Raw genomic sequence first — 15,854 nt, 5'->3', positions numbered from 1 at the left:
GCGACCAGGACTCCCCCACGCCCCGGACCCGCCCGCGTCCCCCATCCCGCCGCGGTGCAGCCCCCGGTGCCCGGTACCGGTCCCACTCACCGCGCCGGCAGCCCCCAGGACGGCCGCCGGGCCCCGCATCCCGGCCGGGCGGCACCGGGCTGGGGCTGGCGGGGCGGAGCGGGCGCTGCAGGACCGGCACCGCCCCCGCCCGTTCCCAGCACCGAGTTCCGGCTCCTCCGGGGACGCGCCCGCCGCCCAGCGCCGCCCGCGGCTCCGGGACCGGTACACAGCACCGGCCTCCGTGCTCCAGGACTGGCCCCGGCACCATCCCCTGCATCCTGAGACCGACCATCCCGGTACCGACCGCAGCACCTACTTCACGTGCCTCCGGTACCGACCCCACCACCCATCCCCTATGTCCAGGAGCCGGTACCGACCCCAGAACCCACCCCGTGTGCGCCGGGATCGACCCCAACACCCCTTTCTCTCCAGGCTCCTGCTCTGCCCTCTCAAGCTTCCCTCCAGCCCAGGGGTCCCCGCGGCCACCCCCCTGTCCCAAAGCCCCTTCCTCAGCTCCGTGCACCGCCAGCTCCCACCCACACCAGACACCAGTGAGCTCAGGACTGGTGATAACAGCCTGGGAACCCAAATGGTCCCAAACAGCTTGGGAGCAAGGCCTCAGCACCCCAGTTCCCATGCGATGGCCCTGGGGGGACTACTGTCACCTACAGCCCCCACAGTGGGGCTGGGCCACCAAGTGCCCCCGAGACATGTCCCCAGAGCGAGCTGGCGCCTGCCCGCCTGCCCAGGGAGCAGGACTGGGCTTTGTTTTCTCCCACTGTTGACGAAGAAATGTGAGAAGTAACACTGAAACTGGTCCCAACTCTGGCCTCTGCAGGCTTGGACTGAGAAGAAAGAGGAGGTGATGGCTGCTGCTGGAGCCCTCGGGCAGCAGCACCTGGGGACACACCTGCAGATGCCCAGAGACGTGACTGAATTTTCTCCCCTTTTACCTCCCCCTGCCCCAGCTCAAACCCAGCATCACAGAGCCAGCTGAGCCACGTACAGCGTGCGAGGGGCTGGGGAGCAAGGGATTCCTCACCAGGAGAAAGGACAACGGCAAGACACAGGCAAGGTAAAACGTGAGGGTTGAGGACTCGGCCTCAGGGACAGGCAAGCGGGGTGGGTGCGCAGGCTGGCACGGCCAAGCAGCCTCCCCAGGAGCCAGAAACAAACCTCCAGCCCCAACTGAGCCTCCGGACCATCCTCCAACCGCAGCCACGCCATGGGTTACACCCCAGCCAAGAGCCGCAGCAGCTGCGGTGGCCCCGGGCCACCAGCATCATCCCCTGGCAGGACGGGAGCTGATGAGACAAGCTGCCGTCTGGGGGGGACAGTTAACAGCACGTGCGAGAAAGATCAGGGCACCCCAAAACTGCCCCCCTTTTGCTGGAGTTACCCCTGGCAGGGCCAGCGTGAGGCCAGGTGTGCCCAGCCTGGCCAGGTTCTCTCTGGCGCAGCAGCGCCTGACAGTGGTGACAGGAACAGCACCTGCCAGCGGTGGAGCCAAATGCTTCCTTGCGACTCAGGGCATCTCTGGATGGCGGCAGGAGGGGCCGCAGAGGGCAGCAGTGGCACTGTCCCCGCATTCTCTGCATGCCCAGCCTCACCAGGGTCCCTCCTCAGGAAGGTAAAACCCCCCAGCACCGTGACTGGCCCCTCCAGCAGGAGATGGAGAACACAAGTCTGGCTTTTCCAAACTCAGTTACATTTATTTCCTCTCCTTCATAAATCCAATTAAGCCCCACCCCCAAACCATATGTAAACGTTTAAAAAACCCCAGAAGGAACAAACTACTGGACACAGCAAGAGCAGACGGCAAAGATCACCCAGAGGCCGGGCAGTGAGCAGGGGCCAGAGCTCGACTCGCGCTCCGGCAGTTACAGCTGCTGGACCCCCCAGCCCCTCCCGCCAGCATAAGCCAAAGCGCAGCAGGTCCCTGGCAGCCAGGGCTCTGGTCCCTCTCTTGATGAGCCCTGGAGGTCAGTTTTGTGTCCCTTTGGTCCATAAGTTGTAAACTACGAGTGGTTTTGTCTCTGTGGGAAGGGAGGTGGGAGCATGCAGCCCCCTCGGTGCCGGGTGCTCTGCAGGGGCTGTGGGTGCTGCCGGCAAACCCTTTCCTGGCTGTGACACTGCAGCACGGGCATCTTCCCCTCATCTCCCTCAGCCGGGCCTTCAGTCCGATTTCTGGGCAGGCTTCCTGCTCTTCCACATCACGACCATTATAAAAATGCCTGCCACGAGAGAGAGAACAGGTTCAGCCAGAGAACTTCCAATTACAGGCGCTTTTAAAACACAATGTAGTGATAAAAAGAACCTCAGCAGAGCGAATGAGAAATAGTTCCGCCGTTTGATAACAGCCAGAGTTACAAAAACACACGCCCCGAGAGCCTGTGACAGGCTGAGCTGTGGCAAGAGCCACAGAATGTGTCACAAGTTCGCATGTTCACTAACCCCCCAGCAACTCTCTTCCTAATTTAGAAGCTTCTAATTAGAACAACAGAAATAACGCTCACCTATAAACAGCAGCAGCACCAGCCCGGCCACCACGGGGATGATAACCGCAAACTCCCGAGGCAAGAAGTACCGGTGGATCCCGTAGTCGCTGTCAATGAAGGGCTGTGGGGGACAGAGAGAGGAGTCAGCAGGTGGGACAATCCCAGGGCAAGTCCCTGACACCTGCAGCCTCGTGGTTTCGAAAGCGGGATGGAAATAACCCGCACGTGGCTCAGCCCACAGCTGCAGGGATGTGACACGGTGGGGGAAAGAAGGTTTCAGCGTTCAGCAGACAATGTGAGGCTGGCACAGGGGTCCTGCAGCCCTGGGGTCTCAGGGGGTCACAGCTGCTCGCCTGCTTGGTGTTGAACCCAGCAAACCCCTGGACTCTCTGCCCTGCAGAGGGACTGGCTGATGTGGCTCAGCTTCACCGCGATCCTGCCAGGCGATCCTGCACCAGATTCTGGACGCTAGAGAGCAGTGTAAGGGTCCCTGCACAGCAGTGAGTGCACCTACACGCTCCAGACATAAACATGTGTCGGGCAGCAAAGTAGAGGCAAGAGTGAAATTCAAAGCTCTCAGAGGTCAGAGGGGAAGCTGCCAGTTCAGACATCGGCCCAGGGCCTGACAAGACCTCTCATACCTGGAAAGCTCATGAGGAGATGTTTCTTTCCAGGAAGAAATCCTCTAATGACCTCAGCTGATGTGTCCCTAGAATTGGGCAACTCCCAGGCTCACAATCACTTTTCCAGAGCTCTGCATTCCCTAAGCCCTTGTCCTCCCTACGAGACTCCACATTTGGTAAGAATCGTCTCTTTTTACATTTCCCTCTGTGATCTCCTGCCAGAACCAGGAATTGGGAGGACTGTGAACATGAACACCAATGTCAACACCTCCAGAGCGACCCGGCTTCAGCTCTCGCTGATGGCTCGAGCAAGATTCAGGTCTTAGACCACCCGGGTCAGCCTGTGCGAGAGCTGCAGGGCAGGCAGCACAATCGCTGCTTGATCTCACCCAGCAAGGGCAGCGTCAGCAAAGAGAGGAACCTCTGCCCTGATATTTTTAACAAGAAAGCTGGCAAGGCCGGGTCCTTCAAGCACATGGACACATCAGAGACACAGGACACAGAGCCCAGGCTAACAGCGGGTGTGAAGTGACCCGGATTATACTGCTCCGAGCCCCATACCAGGATGACGATCCAGAAGGTGTAGTACACAAAGAGGAGGAGGCTGAAGGCGACCAAGCAGAATCCAACCAGCCGGTCCGTTGCTGTGGCCTGCAAAGGGAGAGGCAGTCAGGGCGGGACCCGCACGCTGCGCCCCACGCACGGAGCCGTCACCGGGCACCGCTGCTCATTCAGCCCCGGGTTAGTGAACGCGCCGCTGCGGCTCCGCGCACGGAGGGCACGGGAGACCCGCGGCCTCAGGAGCAGCCGCCGCGGGGGGAACGGCCGGGCCCGGCTGCTGAGAGCGCTCCCGGGGCCGCCGCCCGGCCGCGCCAGCCCGCTCCCCACAGCCCGGCCCGGTGCTCCCGCGTACCGACTCCGCCGCTGCCCCGGGAAGGCCCCAGGAGGCGACGGAGACCCGGCCTGGAGGCTCCGCGCTGGCTCCTGGCCGCGACTGAGCCCAGAACCCCCGGGCCCCCACGTTAACGGGCCGAGCAGCAGGATCCCGGGTCCCTGCGGGGCGGGGGCGCTCCCGGCCGCACTCACCATGGCGACCGGCAGCCTCGCCGTTCCGGGAGCGGCCACCAATCCGCGAGCGCCACGCCAGCCCCACCCTCCCCTCTGCCCTCTGCGACCAATCATTGGAGGCGGCCTTGGGCCCGCGGCACTGCGGGAAGCGCGGGCGCGGCTCCCGCGGAGCATGACGGGAGATGTAGTCCCGGCGGGACGGGCCCCTCAGCCCCCCATCGTGGGACCGCCCGGCCCTGCCCCAGCTCCCCCGCCCGAGAGCTGCGCGCAGCCACTGCCTCCACATGCGCTGCGGCGGGGGGACGGGGAACGCGACACCGAACGGCCGAGGGACATGAGGCAGCGGCACTGCCTGAGGCGGCGGCAGCTGAGGACGGGGAGCACCGCGCGGCCCCGAAGGTGCAGCGCCCGTGGCTGAGGCTGCTCCCAGGGCCCCTCCAGCCCCTGCCGCCCTCGGCAGCGACGGCCCGGGCGCCAGTGGTGGGATTTCTGACCACGGTGGAAGAGCCGGGGCTGCCCGAGGTGTCCCCAGAGCCCCGCGGGGCGGCGGTGCCTCTCCAGGCAGCTGGGACACTGGGGACATGGGGCACCGCCAGCGACTGGCACCAGTTCACCCCCATGCTGACCGGGGCCGTGCTGCCCGCTCCAGCCCTTCTCCTCCCCGGGGACCTGCTGGCAGCGATCTCCCCTCCCAGCCGCCAAGGAAACCCTGCAAGGCAAAGCCAAATCCTGCTCCAGGTCCCCATCTCACCCTTCTGCTTCCTCAGCAGGCACTTTTAAACCCAAGGAGTATTTAAATGAAGAAACAACGCAAGAAGAATCAGTGTGAAGTACCAAAAACCTTTATTTTTTTGTTTTTTTTTTCCCCCCAAACCATAACAACATTTGACATTATATTGATTTCCTCATATATTTGTTATTTCTCTACGTTAGGAACCAGATACAGAAAATACAAACACGATCTGTTGAATCAAAGACGGCACAGCATTCCATTAGAAAAAGAAACAAAAAACTAGAGGAGCAAGATAAAAATGGTGAAAAATAGTCATTCCCTCCAGCCCCAACTTTCCAAGAATCATCATCAAAATAGAGCAGTGGAAGTAGCTTCTCTTTGTAAACGCACTTCTGCTTTAAGAAAAAAGTTAGAATTTATCTTTAGATTTCAAAGTAAAAAAATGTTAAACTATCTTTCAAGCAATTTTGGAAGTTTGCATAGACCCATTCCCTTTCCAAAAATATCAGCCATCTCTCTATAGAATCTGATATAAATCAAGTGCACGCCTCGCCTGAAGATCACCAAGCTCAATCAACTCTCAAGAAAATAAAACATGATCTCCCCTTCTCCTCCCTCCCCCCACAAAAATATGGGCTCTACCGTTATTCCTTGTGTTTGAGGCAAGTGACGAGGCTCAGCCGCACCTCTTGCTCACAGCTTCATCCAAATTCCTTCTTTTATTTCCCAGGTTTTCACCTCCGCTCCCTCCTGACAGGGCTGGGGCGACGCAACGTGGAGCTGTGGGGGCGCTCGGATGGGCTGATGGACGATGTGGGAGGAATTTTACACTTCTCAACCCCATCCCCAGCGAGAAAAGTGGCTTTTCAAGGAGAAACACCTGCGACCAGGCACAGTGTTTGGAGGGATTCACCCCCTGGGACCAGCCTTGTCCACAGGGCTCAGTCACCAGAGCAAGAACACGTTCAGCTTGAGGGGACGGGGCAGGAGGGGAATTTCTGCAGCCCGCGGGGAGGCCCCTCTCCAGGAGGGGTGTTTAACCTATGTGCTCTAGCGTACCTGGAGTGAGGGTTTATTTCCCAGAGGTTCATAACAGCACGTGCAGAGTCCAGCTGCACAGCCACCAGTTTAAAAAGAAACAGCGACGACAAAATAAATTAAAAAAAAAAAAAGAGTCAACCCCTCCTATTAAGATGCAAATGAAATGCGTATTTCTTCAGGTCTCAGCCTGGTTTGGAACCCTCTAAAAAACTGAAGCAAACGTTTAAAAGGGCTTATTAAGTGATTAAGTGATGTGGCAACAAGATGGGGGAGAGATCACACGCCTGCTGCTATCGCACCGAGGGTCCGGACAGCACCAGGGCCCCCACCTAAAGAGCCGACCTTGCAAAAGAGGACGGAGGAGCAACATCCTTCTCCCCCTTTCTCCACTCACAATTTCCAGTTGAAACCCATCTTCTATACCAAGTCACAACTAAGCCTGTTCTTTTGGATATTCACTCAGTTTATATACTTTTCTTTTTTTAAAGTTAGTAAAAAAGTTACATTGAATTTCCCAATGGGCTTCCACAAGCTGAAGGTCCAGCCGCGGGGCGAGCAGAGCCCACACGTTTTGTCTGGCCCCGAGACCGGAGCAGAGAGCCAGCTCTGCTCTGCGGGGCCAGCCAGCCGTGAGCAGCCCTGCTCGCCAGCCTCTGAAACCCAGGGGACGCAAAGTCTCGCCAATAAAGGGCCTTTTATTTATTTAAGCCACCTCTGAATCCCCTGAGAAGGGGAACAACGTGGGGAAGAACATCCCCCCTCCCCCCCGAAATAAAATATCCATGAAACAATAATGCAGTCAAAAAAAACCCACCCCAAAAACAACAAAACAAACGACCACACCAGCCTGCTGGGTGTATAAAAGAAAAAAAATCAATAAGCTTCACGACAAAAGGAAAAAATACCCAAAGGGAAGTAGCCAGCGGTTTGGGTCTGGAAACTGGTTCACTTCTTAAATGTTCCAAGTCCAACAAGGAGCAGACGGCAGCGATGCCACAAGGAGAAAGTGCTCGTGAAATGCAGCTCCCCGAGAGGTGGCAGCGAGTCTGGGGGACGAGTGACCCCGCTGCCATCGCCACCAGCTCGTGTGGCCACCGCCGGGCAGGGAGCCCAGGGATCGCCCGGGACGGACGTGCAGCGGGGGGAGCTCCGCAGGACCCAGAAACGGGAACAGGCTCCTTCCCCCCCGCGTCTGCACTGGGTGCACCAGGCTGAACAACTCGGGCTGCTCCGATTCCTAACGAGGGGCAGGAGAGCAAACAAGCTACCAGGGTTTGTGGAGTCGATAACAACGTGGAGATGAGGAAGAGATGCCATACGAGATACAGTTATTAAAAACGCAAGCAGTGACGTGCCAAGCCGCGGGAGGCCAAGGCAGAGCTGTGCCCAGGTTGGCCGCAGCCATGCGATGGAGCAAATTGCACCTCTGCCAGCCCGAGATGATGAGACCGGCTTTCTGAAAAAGCTCAATGGCTTCTCTGGGAAGAGATTCCTCCCTCTGTCCCACTGCACCTTGGAGCAGCCGCCTGTCGCCACTGGAAGCCCAGAAGCACACGCTGGGTTCCCAACTGCTCTGACGGCCGGGTTCCCAACTGCTCTGACGGCCGCCGCTGTTTCTCATGGGAACAGGGGCAAAGCAGCAGAAGCGAGCTGGGTTTTGGCCTCTTTTCCTGGCTTACATCTGCTCCTTTCAGGTCCTGGCTGGAGCCAATTTCCTGGGGGGCTTCGCTGGCCCTGTGGAGCAGCCGGAGCCCCAGCTCGGCAGGGCCATCACCACGGCTGCCTGAGCGCAGGGTCAGGCCAGGTCTGGATTTCTGGCAGAGCCCCAGAGAGGGAGAAGAACCAAATTCTCTGCTTCCCGCAGACACGCAGCACCCCGGGCACAGGGCAGGATGCTCAGCAGCCTGCTCTCAAGTGCCAAACCTACCCAGGCTGAATGGGGAAGAGATTCCCAGTAAAAACCACCAGCAAGCATGAAAGAGTTTTTGTTCTAGACAGACTCCAAAGATCTAACGCATGTTCCCTATGTTAACACCAAACCAAGGTGTTGCCTGTGCCCCTTCTTACCCTAATCCAAAGATAATTCCCTTTGAAGGGAAAGGGTGAAAAAGATCCATATCCTATAGGTGGTCTGTCCAAACACAGAACGAAACCAATTGACTCAAAGAGAGAAACTGTCAGACATGAGTAAGCAGCCATATAGATGTGCTACACCGCCCAGCACCTCCCCGTGCAGCCATCCTTAGCTAGCAGGGCCAACCAAAAATATAAATCAAGGACTTTTCATTCCTTGTTTCTCATCCTGTCAAATTCCCTTTTCCAGTAGCTGATCTGCATGCATTCTGGCCACAGAGACCACAATCCTTGTTTTTTTTAGTTCTCCTTTAAAAAAAAAGCTTTACAACAACTAATAATTTGAACACCAAGGTGATCAGTTACAAGTCTTTCCTTACTGAACGGGACAAGTGTGTCAGAGGGGGACACATTCCCGGCTGTGCCCAGGAACGTGCCGTTGCTCTGAGGGCAAGAGAGGAAAGGGCACGACACAGAAATAGCTTATCGGAAGGAAGGGCTGCAAGCACAGCCTGTCGATGGCCGGCTCTGTACAGATCCTCATCTGCAATCCAGCTGCCAGGAGAATCTATTAAGTGGGAGCTGAAAGGGACCGACCTCCCTGTCAGACACTGCACGGAAAAGCAGCAGCTGAAGTGTCACACAACTGCAGAAACCAAACCCAAAGAAGAGCAATCGAAAGATCAACCAACCGGAAAACAGTTTGAAGCCTTGTCAGAAGAGTTCTTTCACCACGGAGCAGGTCAGAGTGGCTGCTGTGGCTAACGCAGCAGAAAACACCCCTTCTGCCTTTGAGGGCAGACACAGTGGCTTCTCCCCAACCCCAAAAGGAACCAGCTCAGGCGCAGACCGCTGCTGACAGGGCAACCAACACCAATTACCCCCCGGCCCAGGGCACGAGAGGGAATTGTTAATAATGACCACTGCAGCCAACTGCGTCCTGCTCTGGCCCGGGAGAGGCCTGTCAGATAACCAGATTCTTTTCACAGTCCAAGAAGGGCAGTTCCCTTCCTGAGCCAAAAAAAAAAAGAGAAAAAAAGAAAACAGAGGCTTTGTATTCCAAGCTCCAACAGTGACTATTTGCTGAATCAGTCCAGCGAACGGGGATTATGCTCCTGGAACAGCAAGTAGAAGCCTCCTCCAGGTAAAATCTGGAACCTCTAAAGTGCTCCTGCTAATGCTGATGGATGAACACGGCCCTCCCATGCCCAGCAGTGGAAGGGGGTGATGCAGTTAGTGGTATAACAAGCATTAGCATTTAACCGTTGTATCAACTCCCATCTGGATTGCGGTAGTTTTCTGAAATGCACTTTTGGGAGATATTTCCTATGAGAAGAGGATGTTTGGGGATTTGAGAGCAGGAAGGTGAAGTGCACACCATAGCATACCTTGTTCAGTTAAACCGTTGCCTTGGAAGGTGAAGGTTCCTTTGCAGAGTCAACGGGATCAAGCGTCCTGCAAGTGGCCATTTCACTGTGTCACCAACAAGCAGCTCCCAGTTTGGTTAGAATCCTTTCCCCCTCCCCCAGTGGTTTGAAGAGTTCACAGTGGTATAACCCAACGCTTGGAGGAGACAGAAGCTGAGAAGTCCCCTGTTGCAAGTGAACGGGTGGAGTGAGGGATGCAGATGAGCAACATCCTCGAAGACTAAGGATAAACCCAACAGACACCTCATGTCTGATCAGGAACGGGGGGAAGGCAGGCACTGGAAGAACTGGGAAGCGGAGAAGGGTAATGCCAACACAGGGAAAGTGCATGATCTGGAGCGGTCTCGGAGCAGTTCTGCAGTGCAAATGTATGGGGAGGGTTGTGGAGAAATCCCTTCTGGAATGCTGCATGAAGAGAGGTAAAGGTTGGCAACCACGTGGCAGCGGACGGGGTAGGGGGCCTGTTTCCAGCAGCTCTACCCTGTTCTTCACATTTAGTGGGTTTCAATCACCACTGGCTCGTAAACTCCAGATGAGACCCTGGAGGGTGGCAGAGGGGAAGACGAGAAACCAGGTTATTTTCCTCAGTCACTTAGAGCACGCAAGTTCTTATTCAGAGCTCTGCACTCAGAAACATCGCCCTCTAACCCCACACAAAACACTGAAAATAACGAGTCAGTTTGGCGAGAAGTGAACCCTCGTAACACAAAGCAGACAGCTACGTGGCAAGCTAACCCTAGAGCACTTGAAAGAGCCGGGTTAACACATGAATCCTTCTAAAGGACAGAGGAAAGGGGGGAGTAGCCTGTGCAAAAAGCCACTGTTCCTGGCTTTGCTTTGCTCCCAGTTTTGTCACTGACTTGATGCATCTTTGCATTAGCATTATTGCTTTATTTTTTAGCCTCAAAAGGTGTTATAAAGCATCAAACACAACTAGCCAAGACACTACTGAGACCTATTAAGTTTTATTTGTTCTGAAGTCTTTCATGAGAGAATGAGCCCTTGACAAAGATAGAGGTGGCAGGAAAAAGGGACAATAAACCAGGCTACTGCAGTTTTGCTGCAGGCCGGCAGGAGGCAAAGCTCCTGCATTTAGCTGGGCATGGAGCAAACAGGAACCAACCTCTCCCATTTTGTCCTTTTAGTTCTGTTCTTGGAGCTATCAACTAGGATCACATTATCTCTCTGCACTCCCGCTGAGAACTGCCTTCATACTCCAGTGCAGCTGTAGCCTGTCACCAGAGGGATCCCAGGGGTGTTAATGTGGGAATAAAGCCACCACGTAGCACATGATGTTTAGAAATCTCTCCTGTAGCATAAAGTGGAAGTTTCCTGGGTACCATGACCTAAGTCATCACTCCGGAGCCTCAGTCTGCCTTTCGGGGAAGCCTACCTGTTTCCCAGCTGAATACCACTCAATGTAGTTGTTCCGTCTCTGCTCACAAACAGCCTCAGGTTACTGTCTGCAAGACAGAAAAGGAAGCAAGACATCAAAATCCAGACCAACTAACAGCTGCCAGGTACTCTCAGCCGCACTGCGCACCGGTCAGAACAAGTGCATTTCTGGGAATGCACGTGCGCGCTTTCTGGTATTCCCACAGTAATAGAGCATCTGGGAACAGATCAACCACAGCATTAAGCTTTGGAAGGGTAAACGCAGAGAAATGAATTCAATTATATTCCTCCAGCTGTTTCTTTTAAGGCAATTCCATTGATGCATGTTCTTGGTCAGCTTAAACACATCTGAACAGATGAGATGTGGGGCCTCATGCTGCTTTTGTAGGCTCATCATTGGAGGATAAATTCAGCATGTTCTGCTGGGGAGAGGTGGCCGCATTCAGTCTGGTTTTAACTCATGCTGAGCAAGGTGTAAATCCCCCTTTGGTAAGAGTGTTGCCATATGCAATGATTTAAGGTGACTAATGGTAAACTACAAGCTAGGCGCAGGTTTAAAACTTATTGAAAAACCACAACGAGAGAGAAGAAATGAGATTGATTTCTAGGCTAAACTGGAGGATTAAAACAAATGCAGAGATACTATCAGTTTTCTCTTTACAGATGCTGTGACTTCAGTGGAGAAAACCCCTCCTTAGGCTATTGAACAGACCCAATCAGCAGCACACAGTGACCTACCTTTCTTCCCATATTTTTGGAGAGATGCGCTGTTTCCTCTCTACTTGTACTCTCCTATTTTAATAAATACCCTTGGGCTGACCCTGGACAAAAGCCACTAGAGCAGTGCAGATAGCTGATGTCACCGATTTTCACTGCCCTGAAGAACCGGTATTTTTCCTGTCTCATCCCGTATGTTTGAGCTACTGTTCAACCTCTGCTGCAGCGTGTGGAACAGCAGCGAGCCCTGTTTGCTAATGGATAAGCAGCTCTGAAATCCACATGGTTTGTTGACCTACCAGAGGAACACCTAGCAAGCACTGAAAGCAAATCACTGTCAAAAGGGGAAAGGAGTCCATGACAGATCAGACCAGACTGCAAAAGTTTGGCAGCCTGGCTAAAGGAACAGCCAAGACATCCGCTTTGAGACGCCTCCTCTCACCTTCAGTATTGCTGACATCTGTGAAGTCCTGACTCTGCATTATTTTCTCCACTATATCATCAGCATCGATCCTGGTGTCATCCACTCGGGTTGGGTGACTCTCTACCGAATCCTTTTTCCTTCTGGGGAGAAAAAATAAGGGGAAGGCTTACTCAGCTTTTCAAGACACAGACTTTCAGATACTCTCCTGCTTCCCTTGGCAATAGCCTTCTTCTCAGCAGCTACTTCCACTCTTACACAGAGGAGATTCTGTTTTGTCTTCCCAGAGAAGGGGCTTTGCTCCTCGGTTACCTACCGGGAGGGTCTGTCCAGCAGAAGGGCTGGTCTGGGGGGGCGAGGTGGCTTCTCTAGTTTGTGGTCCCGCTCCCCCTCAGGACACTCCACCGTCATGCTGAGCCCCCCGGACGCGCTGCTGCTGGTGGAGGTGTTCCGGCGATGGGTCAGGTCGGACATGCTGGAAGAGCGGGAGTGCTCCGTGCTGTAACCTGCAAACGCACAGCGATTACAAACCAGATCTCCCCGCTCTCCTGGCAGCACAGCTAACAGGCAGGGAAGCTTCAAAACAGCATTTCTGATCCCATGTACAGAAGTTTAGACATATATCTATGAGCAAAGACTAAACAGGAGACTGATACTGCAGAGCAGGGTGGGAGAGATGGCTGCAAATTGCTCTCACAAGAGCTCCTTGCAGGAGAGAAAATGGATGGGGCCGGCGCTGGCAGATCAATGGTTACCGGAGATCTTGGACTGCTGGCTGGCGTAGCTGGAGTTCCGTGAGTGCCCCGAGTGGAAAACTTCCTCTGGGCTGGACAGGTTCTGATCCGGTTCTTCTGGGACACCTGCCAAGAAACAACAGGGCACTCTGCTTACACCGTAACCACCTTGGACTGGAGGCTGATCTGGGGATGCTGGATCAAGGAGAGGGCAAGTCCGATGGCAGAGCCCTGCTGTACAGGCTGGCACAGAGCTTAGAAGCAGCTGGGGAGTAGGGAAGGCAACAAGGAGCTTTTCTGTCCAGCTCATCACTAATTCTCACACCCAGTGCATGAACTTACAACCCTCTCTGGGGCCTTGAAGGATCTAGAAGGACAAGTAGCATCTGAAACTGTCTATAATTAACATGAAGCGATGACCAAGAAAGTATCAAATGGCCACTGGCAGTAAAGTATTACAACCTCCATTCAGGTGCTTCTCCTGCTACTACCTTTCCCCTTTCTATTACTTGTGAGAGAGCCTGTGCCATTTAAATCACATCTGAATTTGGTACAGAAACCTCAATATAACAATGATCCTTGTGGGTCCCTTTCAACTCAGGACATTCTATGACTATGACCCCTGCGCCTTTGCTATCACCTTGCTCGTGTCTCTTGCAGCAAGCATATCCAAAAGCGCACAAGTCTGACATGTTAGCCAGCTTTTTAAGGAAAGCATTTGCATGGTGTGCTAAATCACTGAGATGACAAGCCCAGGGTGCTGTTTTGGTGCAGCATATCTGCCTGCACGTTAGGAGCACGCTGGCAAGAGAAAAAGGCTATGGGAAAATGCAGCGCCCTTGAAAAGGGGCTCATACAGAAGCCAAAGAACTCTGCGTCAGCAGCTGGAACACGGCCATCAGACCTCAAATCAACCTCTAAAACCTTCAGAGGAACTTTTCTAGAAGATAAGTCTGAGCAACAGAATAGCTGAGTGGAGAATAATGTTAAGTGTGATTGAACACAGTGGAAAGCAGGGATGAGAGCAATATGTGAATTATTAAATTCCCAGCAAAAATAAACAAATTGCTTTATCTTCACTAACAGAAACATACAGCAAAGATTTATGCTTCCTCTCCTCAGCTGTACTTATAGATGGGTTTTCCTCAATTTTCTCAACGAGCAGAGGGGTGAGGATGGGTGCAGGAAAACATGAAAAATTAAGTATTTTTTGTGCATGCAATGGTTGGGAAAAACAAAAGTGTGCAGGTACAGCCGAGCATCGCGAGGCTCCAGGATGGGCATCCATACCCGAGCTGAGGATGGCGGCTCTTGGCTTGGTCTGGCGTAGAGAGCCAATCGTGGCGGAACTGCTGCTGCTGCTGCTCGTGGTCCCCTCGCCCTTACAGGTCAGCTGCAGGGTCGAGTCCTGACCTGGGATGGAGATGGATTTGGCGGTGGAAGGAGGTCTGGAAACAGAAGCGACGGAGGTTACAAACTGCCAGGCAAGGGCTGGGAATCACCCGATTCCACCAGCGATTCCCACGCTGCTCTATCGAGAGGGTCCCCTCCCTGCACCCACCCTTGGTGGGGGAGCTGGCAGCCCTTGCGACCAGTGACGCAGCATGATATTGGGATTTCCTACGTGCAAGACTCAGGTCTTCCCTACCTCATACTGCATCCTGACTGCACCACAAAGAAAAGCAAGTTGTGGAGGTAAATTAAGGCAAAAAGTGACCATTCAATGATTTATACAGGACAACAGGCTCAGAGCCTGCACCGTCCTCCAGAAGACCATCCAGAGCTGCCCTTTTTCCCCCCAAAATGTGCCCAGTTGGCCTCATAAGCAGGAGCCAGCTTGCTGTTTTCCAGCTCTCAATTCCAGCAGCCTTTCAGCACACCTTTCTGACTCAGGTCAAAACCAAACCTTTAATCTCAGCAACCCCATCCCCCTAAGCAAGTACTTTTACAGCTACCAAATAACCTTTCCATTTTTTAACTGGCTATTAAAACCCCTTTTCCGCGAGACTGAAGTGTTTTTCCAGCTGTCAAAATTATTTTTTCTGGTTATTTCTGTGTGCTCCCAACATCCCTTTGTAAACGCTGACTGCAGGGCAGAGCTGCGAGTGCCTGGAGCCCCCTCCCTTCCTCCCTAAGTGTTTTTGGGTGGAAGCCACGGTACGCGCAGCGTGGCAAAGGGAATAGTCCTGTTGGAGCACTAACCTCCCTGTAGCCCAAAGTCTGAACTGGAACTAATGGATCATATTCAGCTTTTTAAGAGAGGATTGGGAAAGAAAACCTTCTATTTGTCTCTCTCGGAGATCTGAGGGAAGATGCTACATGAGAGGAGTATACATGAGTATTTTGAGAGAAAAAAAATAAAGCACTGAGAATGTTTTCTATGGGCAGCCGAACAGTCATAAAGGTTTCAGGAAACCCACAGCATGCCTTCACCAGGAAAAAAAAACCTCCCTAATCATATTATCAGTGATTTACACACACCCAGGTACTTTGGGGACTTTGCTACGCAGGTTAATAAAGCCTTTCCAGCCTTCATCAAGCAAATGGTTCCTGCAGCAGCTGTCGGGTCAGCGCAGGGGTCCGGCAGCTCCAGCAGCTTCTGCCTCCTGCACGACACCCAGGAGAAGGTTCGCCCGGGCGAGTCGGTGCTTGGAAGTGACTTCCCAGCACAGTTTTATTCCTGCCTAATCCCTAATGAGAACCATTTCTCAAAAGCTCTACCGATCAAGGGCCATTCTACGTGCAAAGCTTCCGTTTTTAGACATTTGCACATCGTTAACCTATAAGGAAGAAAATGGGAATGACTACAAAAATCCTTTAAGAAAATTAGGAGGTTTGACTTTCAGACTGACCCTACTTACATTAAATGGATATATATACCTGATTCTGTATCATTTTCAGACACTCTTAACAGTGAGATTTGCTTCCATAGTGAAGGAGCAACAAGTATTTGGCAGACATATTATTGCCAGACATCTTAGTACCCCAAATTTAAAACATCTGTTACTGTTACAAAGTTATGGTTTAAGATACACAAAACTTTTAAAATCACACTTCCTTCTGAAGCAGAATT

At 53.5% G+C, this 15,854-nt stretch overlaps 2 protein-coding genes across 5 annotated transcripts in view; both read right to left on the bottom strand.

Moving 5' to 3' along the window:
• Nucleotides 1-1,870: 1,870 nt before the first annotated feature.
• Nucleotides 1,871-4,275, bottom strand: DPM2 (dolichyl-phosphate mannosyltransferase subunit 2, regulatory). The gene is made up of 4 exons (XM_080355686.1): nucleotides 4,259-4,275; nucleotides 3,734-3,823; nucleotides 2,568-2,670; nucleotides 1,871-2,285 (listed from the first exon to the last, which is right to left on the bottom strand). The coding sequence occupies exons 1-4, from the start codon at nucleotides 4,259-4,261 to the stop codon at nucleotides 2,227-2,229; spliced, it is 255 nt and encodes an 84-aa protein (XP_080211812.1). The 5' UTR covers nucleotides 4,262-4,275; the 3' UTR covers nucleotides 1,871-2,226.
• A 785-nt stretch (nucleotides 4,276-5,060) lies between these two features.
• EEIG1 (estrogen-induced osteoclastogenesis regulator 1) overlaps nucleotides 5,061-15,854 on the bottom strand; it is a 37,421-nt gene continuing 26,627 nt past the window's right edge. Inside the window, exons 7-13 of one of the 4 annotated variants that reach the window (XR_013922993.1) lie at nucleotides 14,072-14,229; nucleotides 12,803-12,907; nucleotides 12,364-12,553; nucleotides 12,069-12,190; nucleotides 10,908-10,977; nucleotides 9,476-9,919; nucleotides 5,061-5,774 (exon numbers count right to left, since the gene is read on the bottom strand). Coding sequence is in view for 3 of the 4 variants with exons in the window: in XM_080355683.1 (XP_080211809.1) it covers nucleotides 9,769-9,919; nucleotides 10,908-10,977; nucleotides 12,069-12,190; nucleotides 12,364-12,553; nucleotides 12,803-12,907; nucleotides 14,072-14,229 (796 nt within the window). In the remaining variant the exon portion in view is untranslated. Of the gene's footprint in view, nucleotides 10,055-10,907; nucleotides 10,978-12,068; nucleotides 12,191-12,363; nucleotides 12,554-12,802; nucleotides 12,908-14,071; nucleotides 14,230-15,854 lie in introns of all 4 variants that reach the window. The other 3 variants (XM_080355683.1, XM_080355684.1, XM_080355685.1) reach the window with 3 other exon arrangements.

Source organism: Nesoenas mayeri, assembly GCF_963082525.1.
Source record: "Nesoenas mayeri genome assembly, chromosome: 18".
NCBI classification, from domain to species: Eukaryota; Metazoa; Chordata; class Aves; order Columbiformes; family Columbidae; genus Nesoenas; species Nesoenas mayeri.
Note: the sequence above shows the minus strand (reverse complement) of the source record. Positions and strands in the feature narration are given on the sequence as shown.

Coding starts and splice junctions, on each gene's coding strand:
- DPM2 (XM_080355686.1), bottom strand. Junction 2,671..3,733: donor CCTTCTGGATCGTCATCCTG/GTATGGGGCTCG, acceptor TGTCCCCCACAG/CCCTTCATTGACAGCGACTA. Junction 2,286..2,567: donor GGTGCTGCTGCTGTTTATAG/GTGAGCGTTATT, acceptor CTCTCGTGGCAG/GCATTTTTATAATGGTCGTG.